The sequence below is a fragment of the Delphinapterus leucas genome, chromosome 1 (assembly GCF_059928025.1).
Source record: "Delphinapterus leucas isolate spDelLeu-1000000601 "Yukka" chromosome 1, BTC_Dleu_Yukka2, whole genome shotgun sequence".
NCBI classification, from domain to species: Eukaryota; Metazoa; Chordata; class Mammalia; order Artiodactyla; family Monodontidae; genus Delphinapterus; species Delphinapterus leucas.
This window is the reverse complement of record NC_143129.1, coordinates 115,044,420-115,060,896: the sequence shown is the minus strand read 5'-3', so window position 1 is coordinate 115,060,896 and position 16,477 is coordinate 115,044,420. Positions and strand designations below refer to the sequence as shown.

Sequence of the window (16,477 nt, the reverse complement as noted above, 5' to 3'; positions counted from 1 at the left end):
CATATAATAGTGTCATTGTCCTATTCTATCTTCAAGAAATATTGCAAAGCTCAAAGAATAAAATGCTTTAAAAGGATATGAACATTCTGGTGAGATTTGTAATCCTTTAGTATTATAATCAGGATTTTAATTATACACACCAAAGTTTTAGAAAAGCTGTTATTAAAGACAGTTTTCTTCCTCACAGAGTAGAGAGCAGAGTATAGCACAGAATGTCTTACCCTAATAAATATCTTTGAATTGTAATAAAAAACAGCACAAGTGAAAAGCAGGTGGCTAATTAGTTATACTAACAGCCAGGATAACCCGAGGATGCTTTTTCTGAACTACAGTTTTCTCATTTGTTAAATAATGGAGTATTAGATAATGTCAAAATTTCCTCCCACCTCTGAAATTATTATATTATCTGGAAGAATTTACTTCACTTGATTTTTTTTTAACATGAAAATATAAGAAACCAGTTTCTGAGCTAACATCTGAAGCAGGCATTTTAAAAACCTCTAAAACATGAGGGTGAATAGTGCTATCATTAGTGTTTTACATTGTTCATGTATTTCCTGTGACATTTTAATTTTAGCACCTTGTCATGGGGATAAAGGTCTCTCCCACTGGTATATTAAATGGTTTAGAAGTGTTACATTTCGAGTTATTTTTTAATCTAAATACTCCTTCACATTCTCAGGTATTACTGGATAGGCTGTTAAAGTGGCAAATTTTAAACTCTGTTGAATGAGATGGATTGTGGATAACAAGAACAACAACTACCTTTGTAGTCTAACAGGTGAGAAATATGCATATAATTAGATTATACTCCTCTAAACCATACCTCATAAAACAAGAATCAAATTACCTGTCTTCCCTTAAGACCCTTCTTTCCACGGATCCCAGGAGCACCCTAGAATATGAAAAAGTCAAAAGTAAATATTTGTTCCCTTCTTCGATTGGGTTGCTTGGTTTTTTGATATTGAGTTGTATAAGCTATTTATATATTTTGGATATTAACTCCCTGTGAGTCATATTATTTGCAAATATTTTCTCCCATTCAGTAGGTTGTTTTTTTGTTTTGTTGATGGTTTCCTTTGCTGAGCAAAAGTTTTTAAGTTTAATTAGGTCCCATTCATTTATTTTGGCTTTTATTTCTTTTGCCTTAGGAGGCAGATCTAAAAAAACATTTTATTTTTGGATCTGTGATTTATGGCAGAGTGTTCTGCTTATGTTCTCTTCTAAGAGTTTCATAGTTTCAGATCTTACTTTTAGGTCTTTAATCCCTTTTGAGTTTACTTTTGTATATGGTGTGAGGAAATGTTCTAATGTTCTTTCACATGTAGCTGTCCAGTTTTCCCAGCATCCAAAGAAGACATACAGTGGGCTACCAGGCACATGAAAAGACTCCTTACACTGCTAATTATTAGAGAAATGCAAATCAAAACCACATGAGATATCACCTCAAACTTGTCAGAATGGCTGTCATCAAAAAGAACACAAATAACAAATGTTGGCGAGGATGTGGAGAAAATGGAACCCTCCTACACTGTTGGTGGGAATGTAAATTGGTGCAGCCACTATGGAAAACAGGATTGGTGTTCCTCAAAAAACTCAAAATAGAACTACCACATGATTCAGCAACTTCACACCTGGGTAAATATCTGGGAAAAATGAAAACACTAATTTGAAAAGACTCAGGCACCCTGATGTTCATAGCAGCACTATTTACAATAGCCAAGATATGGAAAGCAACCCTAGGGTCCATCAACAGATGAATGGATAAATATATCCATACATGTATATATATATATATATATATATATATATATATATATACACACACACATATGGATATATGTGCTTGTGTATACACACACACACGCATATACACATACACACAATGGAGTATTACATGCCCACAAAAAATGAAATTCTGACATTTGCAGCAATGTGGATGGATCTAGAGAATATTATGCTTAGTGAAGTAAGTCAGAGAAAGATAAATACTGTGTGATAATTCCACTTATATGTGGAATCTAAAAAATGAAACACACAAATATATATGGCAAAACAGAAACAGACTCACAGATACAGAAAACAAACTAGTGGTTATCAGTGGGGAGAGGGAAGGATTGAGGGGCAAGATAGGGGTATGGGATTAAGAGATACAATTTACTATGTTTAAAATAGATAAGCAACAGGGATATATATTCAACAGCACAGGGAATTATAGTCATTATTTTTTAATAACCTTTAATGGAATATAATCTATTAAAATACTGAATCAAGATGCTGTGTACCTAAAATTAATATAATATTGTAAATCAACTATACTTCAAAAAGGTAAATATTTGTTGAATCAATTAATGAGTTATTTTTTCTCAACCGTCAATTTATGAAGTATGCCAAAGGGAAAAATAAGTTATCCTTTAAACTGGTGTGATATTCAGAAAAGCTTCAATGTATTATTTTAACTCAAGTGGCCCCTTTCCTTCTTCATAACAAAAATTCTGATTTTATTCAGAAATCCATCCCATCTGTATTTCCAAATGGGATCCTGCCATTCCTCTGGTGATAGTTATTTGTCCAGAGGTGGCATGCAACCAAAGTTGGTACAACCAGACAAACAGGAAGTCTTATTTTCTGTACCCAACAGACAATTACCTCCTCTCTGTCTCCCTGTCTCTGGCTGGACATAAACAAAGACATATTTAGCCCTTGCACTGGGAATCTTGCAATCATATGAGAAACCAGCCTTAGGATAAAGCCAGCATTAGTCAAGGCAAAGCAGAGAGAAGGATAATGATATCACTGTGCTCAGGACCATATTGTGCCTAGATCCCACCTAACCTATGGGTTTCTGGTCATAAGAAGCAGCTGTAGGGCATAGTACTTAAGTACTCAGTCTTTGGAGCCAGAATATCTATGTTCAAATCCTGGCTCTGCTCTTATTACCTATATACAGTCTTCGGTAAGTGTGTCTCTCTGTATGCCTCATTTTCTTCATCTATAGTGAGAAAAATAATACTACCTATCTCACTGGGTGTTGTGAGATTAAAGGAGCTAATTCGTATGTAGTATTTGCATAGAGCCTTGTATATAGATGTAACCATTCAATAAGTCATTTGCTGTTATCATTATCATCATTTATTTTAAACTTCCTCATTTTGAAGCCAGTTTGAAATGGGATCTTCTGTCACTTGCAGTCCAAAGTGTACTAACTGATAAAATCCTTTGAGACTTATAATCACTTTTATAAGCCTCAGGGACTAAGAAATATGTCAGAACCATGTAGCTTGGGGTTTTTGTATATACAGACAAGTTAGCAGATATCAATGGTTAAAGTAATCCATTTACTTTAATTCAACAGTGTTTAATAAATATTCATCTAATATTCTCTATTGAAAAAAGAGTTCAAAGATGCGCAATATGACTCATTTCATGAGGATTTCATGCATCTTTACATAATATAGCCAAGCATTTAAGAAAAATAATTATTTTCTAAAACTTTAGTAGCTTCAGTAAATCTCAGCAGAAAACCTAAGGATAGTGCGGATAGAATTATATAAGAACTTTTTCATATATACATGCATGTGTATATTATTGACTTCCAGAAAGAACTTTTTCTTCCCATTTGTTTTCAGGAGTGATTAGAACATTATTTTCTTTGGCTTTTCTCTACTTAAATATTTCATAACATAATAAGACCACCCGGTTAGCTATACTATTCACGGTTTTAGTGAGAATTTTGAAGTAGCCTAATAATATTAGGACATGGTACCTATAATAGGCAGAATATCACAAAAGGGTCTTATATTTATGGTTTGAGACAATCTTGATATATTCATATAAACTAGTCGAAATTACTGAGTATGATTATAGGCATTGTGCCTATTGATAGTCAGTGTCACAGGGATCCTTGAATTCAAGATGATGACATTTTGCAAGGACATATAACTTTCGTTTATTTATTACATCAATTACTAGAAATAACTTCATTCCAACAGGTCAGGGAAGGATTGTATCATAAGCAGCACAGTAATTAACAATGTAAACTATATATACTCCTTTGGGTCTATAAGAAGCAGTTCAATTCTTTGCATGATAGATTGGAAACATCATCTGTAAGTCTGCTGTATTACATAGTAGTTAAGGGGCTTAGTTGTAGGATCACACTGAAGATATTGTTTGCAAGTGAAAGAAATGACCTGTGCGCTCACCACAGGAATATCTTCACCTCTTCTCACCAAAGACAACTAAACATTTTGATTGTCATTACAGCACATGTAAACTCTGAATGTTTCTTCTCTGTGGAGGCATTCACAAGTAACTACAAGAAAATGTGATTTAATTCACTCACTCAAAAAACTATACATCTGAAATATTCATCTAGCAAAGAATGATCCGATTTATTTTCATTTGCAAAAATCAGTTTCCAGATATGAAAAAAAATTTGTCCGAACAGCACTTGTATAATAATAGAGTTAAATGCTAAATTCGGAATATGATTGTTTTCAAACCTGAGAATATGCTAATATTGTTTGATTCTACTTTTTTAAAAATTAGTATTGACAGTGTAGATGAAGAAATGCAGCTAGAAATCACTGAACTGCATATGGCACTGAAAACTAGATATGACGAAGATGGAATGCCAGAACTCTGTATGTATCCTTGTTAATTTTTATAAGTATAACAAAATATTTGGCAAAGATTCTACTTTATTCACAAGTACCTACATTTATGAACAGCTATCTTCCACTATTAAACAAAAAAATATATCTTTTTTTTTTTTTTTTTTTTGCGGTACGCAGGCTTCTCACTGCTGTGGCCTCTCCCGTTGCGGAGCACAGGCTCCGGACGCGCAGGCTCAGCGGCCATGGCTCACGGGCCCAGCCGCTCCGCGGCATGTGGGATCTTCCCAGACTGGGGCACGAACCCGTGTCCCCTGCATCGGCAGGAGGACTCTCAACCAGTGCGCCACCAGGGAAGCCCCAAAAAATATATCTTTTGAAGTTGATCTATTACACATTGCATTGTAAAATACAAACCCTGCCAAGAGTTTCTACTCAAATTAAAGATCAATTACAAAATAAAATTTTCATAATTAGATAATATCAATTTGTGTTTTTTAAAAGTTCAATTTAAAGTTGCTAACCATAAATATTTATATCACCTCACTTACCTAAAACACAATTCAGTAAAATTTAAGAGAGTTTAATTATAATTCTGGTAGGTGACTTTTCTTAAAGCTGGCTTGTTTCACTGCCCGACATCTGGGTTTATAAGCCCTGTTATACTTTATCCTAAGTATATCACGTTAGAAATAATATTTGAAGGAAATAGACTTACTCTTTCTCCTTCAGGTCCCAGTTGTCCTACTTCTCCAGGAAAGCCAATGAAACCCTTAAAGTAAGCAAATAATCTTTGTATTATCTCACTTAAATATTCACCCTGTAAATAATTCTAAATAGAGATACTTAAAATTTATTCCTAGTAATATGAAATTATAAGGCATAACAGTTTGGATAATCTTGTGTCTTTTCTTCTAGAAATTACAGTTCAATCTTTTCATTAAAAAAAAAAGTAGGAAATGTAACTTAAGGCATAGTGGCTAATAAAAATCAACAAGCCCAAATTCTTTTCTACATTGAATATTACAAAGGGCAGAAGACACAGATACACAATTAACTAAGTTGTAAGGCAGAATGGAGGTATCCAAGAAAAAGAAGTATGGAGGAGGAAGAGATTCATTCCAATGTGGCAGGAGGTAAAAGCAGTCAGAGGAGGTTTCAAAGGAGACTGGCACTTGAGATAGGGCTGTGGAGTAGATAGAGTCTTGATAAGCAGAGGATGGAGAAAGAACGCTCCAACCAGCACTACAGTAAGCAGAGACAAGATAGAGAGGACTCAGGGAGCATTTGTAAATGGTTAACTGACAGTTTCTTACATGTAAGATGCTTTGGAGAGAAGCAGACCCATTGTGCCCTCAGGGAGATTCCAATAGGTCTGAGAAACAAGGAGTAAAATAACAATTGAAGCTACTTTATACTACCATACTTTAGTTAGATCTCACCTGTGGCAAATAATAACCTGTTTCATCAATTTAATAAAGTGTATAGTAGTTTAGAGAATGGATTAAGGAGAGCCTTAAATTTCAGACTAAGAATTTTAGACTTTATAGTTTAGATAAGAAGCTACTGGACTTTGGGGGAGTGTGGTAGTGCCCTGATGTTAAGTTGTTTTTCTAAAATATTAATCTGTGGACAGGATACAGAATACACCCAAGACAGGAAACACTGAATGTAGGAAAATGTGTTAGAATGCTGTTTCAATGGTCCAAATTTGAAGGAATATGAGTCTGGGTCACTCATTCACAAAACATCATTTTAGTGCTCACTGTGTGCCAAGAATTGGAATTATAAAAATGAATATGAAAATCAGTGCCCTCAAGGAGTTCATAGTTTATTAGGAAAAAGAGTCATACATTTGTAATATCATAAGATAATTGTGACATGATTATGTGATGTGATAAATACAAGATACAGAAGCTTTGAAGGCAGAATGACCAACTTTGCCTAGAGGGAAGATTTAGGAAAGTTTTACAGAGGAGGCAACATTTAAGCTGAGTCTTGAAGGAAAGGAAAGGCATTTTATGCAGGGCTAACAATGTGTCATCAATCAATCAATCAATAAAAATAAAATGACATGGCATTTTCACAGAATTGCAAATAGTTCTGTGTGATTGGTAGGCAAGAGTGGGGGTTGGAAAGGCAACAGTGGCTACATCATGAAAAGTCTTTTATGTGATGATGGCAAGTTTGTGATTTATACTGAGCATTCAAAAAAATTTAGACAGAGTTTTGATATAATCAAATTTGCAGTTTATAGAATTCATTTGGATTACAGTGGTTCCACTGGTCTTTGTATCTATCTCTAGGATTGAGGCAAAGATGATTCTAAGGTTTATACTGGACTGATAAGCAAATGGTAACCACTGATAGAAATATGGAAAACAAATAGGAAAGCTAATAGTTTAGTAGAAAGAGGATGAGTTCTGTTAGTCATTTTGAGACTGTGGTGATGAGGCATTTAAATTTAATTATCTTGGCAAGGAAGTGGAGATGTGGGACTCATAGAAAGAGCTCATAGAGTGATGTAAGATTTGAAGGGCAGATGGGTCAGAAGACTTAAGGGTAGAATAGAGCCCTTAGGAGGAAACAAAGAGAAATTTCCCTGAACCACTGAGAGGCTGAACTGGATGGAGATGGGAGAAGAAAAATGGTTTTACGAACACAGAGGAAACCCAAGGTATAAAAGAACTTGAAGAAGAGATACAGGAGGCCATTTTGACTAAATTCAAAATAAAGTCTACTTATTTTGACTTAGAGAATGGGTGCCTTTTCAGAGTAAATTTTTCCATAATAGTATACATTAAGAAAGAACTCAGGTTTTGAAAAAGTAAATGTCATTTGTACACCTAGAACAGCATTATTCACAATAGCCAAAAGGTGGAAGCAACCCAAATGTTCAACAGATGAAAAGACAAACAAATGTGGCATATACATACAATGGAATATTATTCAGCCTGAAAAAGTAAGGATATCTTGACGCATTCCACAAGGTGGATGAATCTCAAAGACAATCACGCTAAGTGAAATAAGCCAGTCATAAAAGGATAGATATTATATGATTCCACTTAAATGAAGTACATAGAGTAGTCAAACTCATAGAGACAGAAAGTTGAATGGTTGCCAGGAGCCGGGGGGAAGGGAGAATGGGGAGTTACTGTTCAATAGATACAAAGTTTCAGTTTGGAAAGATGAAAAAGTTCTGGAGATGGACGGTGGTGATGGCCGCACTGCAATGTGAATGTACTTATTGCCTCCCGCTATGGACTGAATGTTTATGCCCCCTCAAAATTCATACATTGAAGCCTAATCCCCAAAACGATGGTATTTGGAGGTGGGACCTTTGGGAGGGAATTAGATCATGAGAGTAGAGCCCTCATGAATGGGATTACTGCCCTTCTAAAAAGAGATATGAAAGAAATATGATTGCTCTCTCTGCCACATAAGGATACAGCAAGAAGGCAGCGGTCTACAAGCCATGAGGTGGGCCCTCATGAAACACTGGATCTGCCTTCCCAGACTGAAGAACCGTGACATATAAATGTTTGTTGTTTAAGTCACCCAGTCTATGGTAATTTTTATTATAGCAGCCTGGACTATGACACCAGTGAACTTACATTTAAAAATAATTAAAATGGTGAATTTTATATTAAATATGTATTACCACAATATTTTTTTTAAAAGTAAGTGTCTCAGGAATCATTTCCAAGTTTCCTGGAATAAGAACCATGGGAAGCATTTAGTTCCTGAGGGTGAAAGCTAGTTGGGTGTTGCCACAGTAAGACAAGCACTTTTCTTTGACAAGGAAAAACACCTTTAAAATTCCTATGTTCTACAGAGTGTATGAATGAATAAGCAAAAAATAAAATAAAAGAGAAAAATAGTTTCCTTCTAATTAACTTTAATGATAAAACATCTATAATTTGTTTGCTTGAAAGCCAAGCATCTGAAGGATGGAGAAGGTTTCTTTTAAAATGAAGCATCCAAAAGTATTTCTGATACCAAAACGTTTACGATTATGATGACAAGCTACATGTACTTTCAGAAATATCAACTACAGGTGGCCTCAAGTTTAAAAACAGTTAACTTTTGTTTTAATATACACAACTGGAGTTTTGCTTATAAATAAAAAGAACAAACACCCTAACTGATGTACACTTCTCAGTAAACTAAATACTCAACTGAAGACTCAGGAGCTAAACCTCTACTCAACGAAGTCTGCACAGAGTACCAGCACAACATTTTACAAGTAAAGATACAGGCTCCGGACGCGCAGGCTCAGCGGCCATGGCTCACGGGCCCAGCTGCTCTGCAGCATGTGGGATCTTCCCGGACCGGGGCACGAACCCGTGTCCCCTGCATTGGCAGGCGGACTCTCAACCACCGTGCCACCAGGGAAGCCCACAAGTAAAGATTTTAAAGGGAACAATGCTATGAGTAATTACGTAGGTGTTTCATAAAGGTTTTTTGATAATTATTATGCTGATTCTAACAGAAATAAAATGTCAGCTGCATCCACCAAAGAAATCATATGGGGTTGTGGTCATTCTCAAAACACTACCACTAAATTGGAGTTTAGTATGTAATGAAACAAGGAACATAAAAAATAATAAGGGACTTCCCTGGCAGTCCAGCAGTTAAGACTCCACGCTTCCAATGCAGTGGACTCGGGTTTGATCCCTGGTCAGGGAAGTAAGACCCCACATGCCATACAGCCAAAAAATTTAAAAAAAAAATTAAACAAAAAGCACATATGTGTTTGCTTTTTTGGACTGAAGGTTGTATATCCAGGTAGAGGCAATTTTGTGTCACCAGCAGGGCCACTAAAAGGTCGGGGGAGGCCTACATACTTCTACTTTTTGAGCCACCTAGCACGTTATTACACAAAGAAACACCAAAGGAGGGTTACAAAATGATTTATTTTAAACATTTACATTTTTAAAATAATTATCTTAACACCAAAAAATGCAGTCAAACAATGGAGCCAGTCAAAAGGTAATTTATCATGATTTATAAAAATATTAATTCATATTGTATAGCATGTGGTATAGACCAGTAACAGGACCCAAATTAAATGAAAAACATAATCCTGTCAGTGTGATTTTATGATTTTTGTCTTTTTAACCATATTTGGAGTTAATGTCTAAAGTCTACATTTGAGACTCTTCGTGAATATGAAACCTAGAGAAGTGAATCTTCTGACTCTTCCCTCACTCCCAAAGGAAAATTAAAGGATTAAATCAATTAAATTAGTCAGAAAAGGATTAGATTTGTTTTTTTTAATGCTTTTATGAAGTCAGCCATCAAAACCTAAAAAAAGCTTAAAAAGGGTTACAACCTACACTATAATTGTCAGTACAAATGGGGAAAAAAGCAACAAAAGGATGTATAATATAGTACAAAAATGATATAAAGAAGAATTAGAAAAGTTATAGGAATCACTGAAGCAAGATGAGAAAATGTAGTAAGAGAAAACTGCACAGTGCCAAGTAACAGGTCTAGGAGTTTAGCTCACATGCAGAAGAAACTCCCAAATTCTAATAATAATGATAAAATCTGCATAGAAAGTGCATGCCATGTGCTAGGCACTGTGCCTTAAGAATATTAATTAAGCTCAGGTAGTTGTCATAACCACCTAAAGGTAGGTTTCATTATCACCTTTTAATAAGGTAAGAAAAATGAGGCACAGAAGGGTTGAACGACATCTAAGGTCACAAAGCTAGTAAACAAGGGGTTAAGAAAAAAAAAAAAGCGGTCCTTGTCGAGCTCCAAAGCCCATGTTCTTTGTCCACTAATCTCTTCTTGCTTTCCAAATCCAAGTCAATATGTGCTTTCGGTGCAGTTTCTAATAAAGAATACATGACTTTTCCCCATTATGTTTTCACTTAATGCAAGGGTGGAGACAGCATGGGATACTAAAACAGTACAGAGCTGAAGGTGAGGAAACGCTGGTGTGAGTTCTGCTATGACTTTGTCAAATCATGTCGGTTCCATAGCTTACTGTTTTCTCATCTGTAAGATGGAGACAATACATGTGTTCTGCTACTTCATAGGATTGATAGCAAAAGAAATATGAAGTATTTGAAAGTGTTTAAGAATTTTTTAAAATTAAGGCATCATTATAGTACATACTGTCTAAATACTTTTTGTTTTCCTTATTTCAAAAAGGTATTTAAGATAATATAAGGCAGATGTAGATTCCAGAAAATAACTGGCTTTAAAAATAGAGAATTTAAAAAAAATTTTTAGTTTACTAATTTTTCCTAGAACCAGCTTTGATTTTAATTTGTGGCACACAACATAACACATCACAGTAATTTTTTTTGTTTTGCTCCCTTAATGATTAAAAGTGGCTAACAACTTCTTTAACGGTTGGAAGTGCAATGGTATACACTTGAATGTGATAAGCCTATTTCTTTCTCTGCAGATATTTCTTTACTCCAGATAGTTTTTGTATTATTATCTCAGCCTTGAGTGCGAATTTTTTGCCTCTTCATATTTCTTTCATCATTATTTCTTAGGTCTATATATGTCCACACATAAATAATACTACAAATGCTTAAAGAGCATATTTTCAACATACCAGACGTTTTGCTAGGAGCTAGCAAAATAAATGATGTAGATATAGGAGCTATCAAAGACTGATGTAAAACCTACCACCATAAGACTGCTCTCTATGGCCTTAACAGTGAAAATATCTATTTAATAAGTGTGTTTCTTTCCAGGCTAAACCTGCATTACATTCAAAGTTTCTATGGAAGTGTGAAAATAAGTATTTTGTACACTTCATTCTACTCATATGCAAGCATACTTAACAAAATGATGACAATGCTTACTTACTCGTCCACCTTCAGGTCCTGGATTACCTTCTGGTCCAGCTAAACCCTAGTGTGAATAAAAGGCATCATCATCATCCTACAGTACTTTTTAAAGAGCTGTAGATAAATAGATTAATAAAAAGGGCATAGAAAATGTATCATTTCACAAGTATAAACTTCAGAACTCTGTATACTTAATGAAGACTATATCTATTCAAGGAATTTTAGAATTTCAGAACCAAAAGAAGCACTGTATATAATCTATACACGAATATATTTTAGATATCTAAATAAAGTAGATTAACACATTGTCAGTAACAAAAATTATTTTTTACGTTATTTCTTATTGGAAAACTGTGTTCTTTTAAAACACTTCTAATTAACTTATCTAAAATACATTTTAGATATATAAAAAGTATATAAAAAATATAAAAAGATATTTTATATAAATGTAGTTTTCCAGTATGCTAAATGAATAATTAATTTCAAGAGTAAGTAATCAATTCATGAAAGCCTAAGAAAGAAAATTTGTTCTCTTATTAATCTACATGAAGTAGCTAGAGAAAGTTAGAAATTAAAGGGAAATAAATATGAAATGATTAGAATGAATTTTCACAACAGTATATAAAGACTTGAATCCAGTTCACATAAAAGTATTCAGATAGTGGTATGTGTAGCGTTGCCAACTGTGTCCCAAGTGTTTATAGTTGTATTATTAAAAAATGTTGCTTATCATATAGAGCCTTAACTCATACCATTACTTCGTTTTAGTCAGTGGCAGTACTGTAAAATCAGTAGCAGGGCTGTTTTAACATTTTATTAGCACACTGGGCATTTTAACTTAGAAGGTTCCATTGTATATTACTCACATCAAACCTGTTTAAAAATCCTACTCTCATTTTAAGCAAAATTTCCTGCAGTAAAATTTTTGAAGGATTTTTACAATTTTGATGTTAGGATTTTTGGAATTATTTTGTTATGAGTAATTCATTATTTAATAAAAGTAAACCAATTATCATTTGAACATTAACTCTTGAAATCAGAACATACAATGTATTAACCAAGAGGCACATAAAAACAGAAGTTTAAATATAGTTACCTCACCTGCCTGCCAGGGTAACCACGTGAACCAATATTACCAGTGAATCCTGGAATCCCCTAAAATGAAAAATAATAAAACAGTACAACAAAGTCAAAAGAAACCCAAGGAAACAAAATTGGTGCATTCATAATACCCAAGTTTGGAAAGAATATTTTTTCCATATAAAAATACTAAGGGTCCTGCACATTGCTTATCTGACTGAAGTCATCTATTTAAAATGAAAATGAGATAAAATGGCTAAATAAAAATAAACACATTACATTAGGGACCTAAATGAGACATTGACTATTAGTAATGATAAATCTAGGGTGGAAAAATCCAGTGATACATAACCTTTAAAACACATATTAGAGAAAGAGTTGGTACGTTTCATAATAACCAGTATCTTCATGGATTTAACTCCTTCTTGTCTCAGTCATCCTGCAACTCTCCTTAACTATTGGAGCATGAGCTCCAGAAGATAAGCAAATGGATATTAAGTGGTAAATATCTGTATCATGACATAGGTCTATCTAAATAGTCACATAGCAACTTTGGATGGGAAATTCATTTTGCACTGACAACTTTGTATGCCTGATTTAAAACAAGGATTGCTCAAGGAAGGCTGATATGTCGAGTCTCAAGGGCATAAGAAAGGAAACTTGCTGCAGAACTGTGTGGAAAAGTGAGAAGAAATACCTCCACTCGCTGTTACTTTCTTCCATTGATATATGATTCATTCATTCATTCATTCAGTTTATTCAAAGTTTAGGTCTGTTAAATTTTGTCAACCAAGGAAATACCAGAAGAATATGTGTTGAGCTGTCTTTACTTAACCAAAAATGGTGACAGCAGTGATAAATTTCATAGATTCTTTATTATGTAAAATTCATTTCCGGTTTGTTGTTTGGAAAAGAGATAATAAAAGACACTAGCTCTTTTGCCCCTCTGATCTGAAGTATACAGAAGAGTGTTACCTCCGGTTTAACAATAGAAATACGTTGAAATTCCTAAAATTTGGAAAATCTAGAGAAAAAACAGACCAAGAAAAAGGCAAATGGAGCATCACAGTGGAAAGTTTTTACCCTCCCATTCCACTAGACTTGTAGGCTCCTAATTTGTCCTTCTCTCCACTTTTCTCAGAATCCATCTCTCAGTTTTGTTTTCTCTCATTTCTCCCTGTTGTCTCCCACTTCCTTCCCTTGCTCCAACAATTATCATTTACTTAGCACTTTTTTTTTTTTTTTTTTCGGTACGCGGGCCTCTCACCGTTGTGGCCTCTCCCGTCGCGGAGCACCGGCTCCGGACTCGCAGGCTCAGCGGCCATGGCTCACGGGGCCCAGCCGCTCCGTGGCATGTGGGATCCTCCCGGATTGGGGCACGAACCCGTGTCCCCTGCATCGGCAGGCGGACTCCCAACCACTGCGCCACCAGGGAAGCCCTACTTAGCACTTTTTTATGTGCCAATCCTACGCCACCACTTTACGTCTACTTTACATCTATGAGATAGATACTATTTTCTCCATTTTACATTTGAAGAAACTAAGATACAGAGAAGTTATGAAACCTGCCCAAGATGGCACAGTGAGTAAGTAGCAGAGCCTAGATGTGAACTCAGACAATCTGACAAAAGTTGTCACGTGTGTGTATGCACAAACACACATATATATACATGTGCACACATACATACATATATACATATACATACAGACACCTATACATATATATGGCAATGAACAACTTAACAGAATGTGAATAAACAGTTGTCTTCTAAGAAGTAACAAAAAATTTTCATCTACACGTAGAGAGATTATATCCTATAAATTTCAGAAACCATATTTATGTACTAGATATTACCTTATTAATATTATATATAATACATACTTTATTCCTATAACAGCATTTATTGAGCACCTATCATGTGCCAAAATTCAAGAATTTTATATGTATTATCTTATTTAATCTGCTCAAACCCTATAAGGTAGATACCATTATCCCTATTTTACAGATGCGAAAAGTAAGACATGAAGTGTTTGTCACCAGTGGGAAGTCACTCAGCTAGTAAGTAGAAAGCCAGAATTTAAATCAGCAAGTCTAACTCCAGAGACCACCATTCAAGGCTGCCTCCCTAGTATAGGTTTGAAGGGCAAATAACTTAAAGTAGTACTCTAGGGAAAGCCCTCTAATTATGAGACTTGCTTCAGTCTATTTACAACTGCTTCCTTTATTCCCCATCCATTTCTAAAACACACAGGCCTATATCCAGACATCCACAAAACTTTATACTTGGTTATGCCAATAGAAAAGACTGAAATAAATGTAACAGGCTGTTTTCATTCTGTAGGTTCTGGCTAATGCCAATCACCATCCCTTTCATTAGTTTCCTAGCCAACTTAGGTTAACTGACCTCAACTAAAAAGCAATCTGTTATAAGACATAAATGAAATCTGATTTTGAACGGATTTTCATAGAGGGTGTTAAGATAACATGTAGAGATATAACACATTCCAGCTGCACAGAGAAATACACAAGAGGACACCACTGGATGATTAAATCCTGCTCTACTGGAATAACAGTAAACAAAGTCAACGAGTAAGCTTTCAGCAGTCTTATGTGGCACAAACATATTCTAAGCCAACCACACCCTAAAATCACTTGGACAACCAGAGCAGCTCCAAAGAAACTCAAAACAAAGCACTATACCTCAATTCACTCTGCATTTAAAAAATGGCTCACTTAAATCTGTAGATCGAATGGAGGAATTCAGACACAAAGTTATATCTCTACCCCTGGAAAAATCAGGAATAGTAAACCTGCCCCAATCCCACTTCTCACTCTGAGAATTAAAGCACACGCTCTGAGTCAGTCAGACTTCACTGAGAGTCCCAGCACTGCCAGCATGGGTCCTCCCTATCTCTTAGTTTTTTTTCATTAGTAAAATACAATAATAATATCTAGGTCACAGGATTATTGCGTAGAGAAAAGAGAACAATGTGTAAAAATATATTTAAAAGCAGGGGTAACTGCAATAATTCTTAGTGTTGTGGAGTATTAAATGAGTTAACATATGGAAATATTAAATAAATAATTATACTACTTGAACTTCCAGTTAACAGTAGTACAGTTTGGCAACTAATAAAGACTCCGTAATGAAAGCTCCTATTACTAGAGCTTGCCCAGATGATATAATTACTTTCCTAAGTCTTTGCTGGCCAGTTTATAGATATCTACAAATTTTCCAGAAGGGAATGTCTCCTAGCTAATTAGTTACATTCCTCTTAATGTCCACAGTGTTTCCACAGTGAAAATGCAAAATGATTTTAGTTGTTCCTCACAGTTATCACCAATTTTGTCTTTTTACTTCTGGAAATAAATAAAATAGAAAGAACTGATTCCAATAATACATTTTCCAACCTTTAAAACTGATTTCAGACTCTTCTCAAAAGCATACCACCCTCAGAACAATGACACGTATACTAACAGAACTAGGTTATAGAACAGTTGCGAGTAAACTGGTCAGTACTGACAAATGGCCAATTTTTCACTTACTTGTGATGTGTCAGGTTTTCTTCATTGAAATCTACACAGAATTTCTGCCAAAGCAGTATTCTAGGGATTTTCTTTTCCTCCCCAGGAACTAATCCCTCCTGCCCTTCTGATTTTTTTTTCCCATAAATGCTCAAATGCTTTTCAGCACTCGTATGATCTTCAGGAAACTGAGATTTTACTTGCTACAGATACATATATTGCTTGCCATGTCTAGTAATTAGCAATCTTGAAAAATTGTGCCTCAGGGACTGAATAGAGTGTATTGTCCCTCTTACATGAATAAAAGGGAAAACTGGCTTTATTTCTTCATTTATCTTTCCCTCAGGGATAATCCATCACTTTTCTTTCTGGAGCTCCCTTTAGGGTTTCCTGAGGCTCTTTGCTAAATCTCCAATAATGATTTGTCACCTTAGTTA

The 16,477-nt window shown here is 35.0% G+C and overlaps 1 protein-coding gene across 1 annotated transcript in view; it reads right to left on the bottom strand.

The window, feature by feature from the left end:
* Positions 1-16,477, bottom strand: part of COL24A1 (collagen type XXIV alpha 1 chain) — a 430,389-nt gene that overhangs the window by 304,243 nt on the left and 109,669 nt on the right. The window contains exons 9-12 of the mRNA XM_022580934.3: positions 12,536-12,589; positions 11,454-11,498; positions 5,335-5,388; positions 851-895 (exon numbers count right to left, since the gene is read on the bottom strand). Of these exons, the coding sequence (XP_022436642.2) occupies positions 851-895; positions 5,335-5,388; positions 11,454-11,498; positions 12,536-12,589 (198 nt within the window). The remainder of the gene's footprint in view (positions 1-850; positions 896-5,334; positions 5,389-11,453; positions 11,499-12,535; positions 12,590-16,477) is intronic.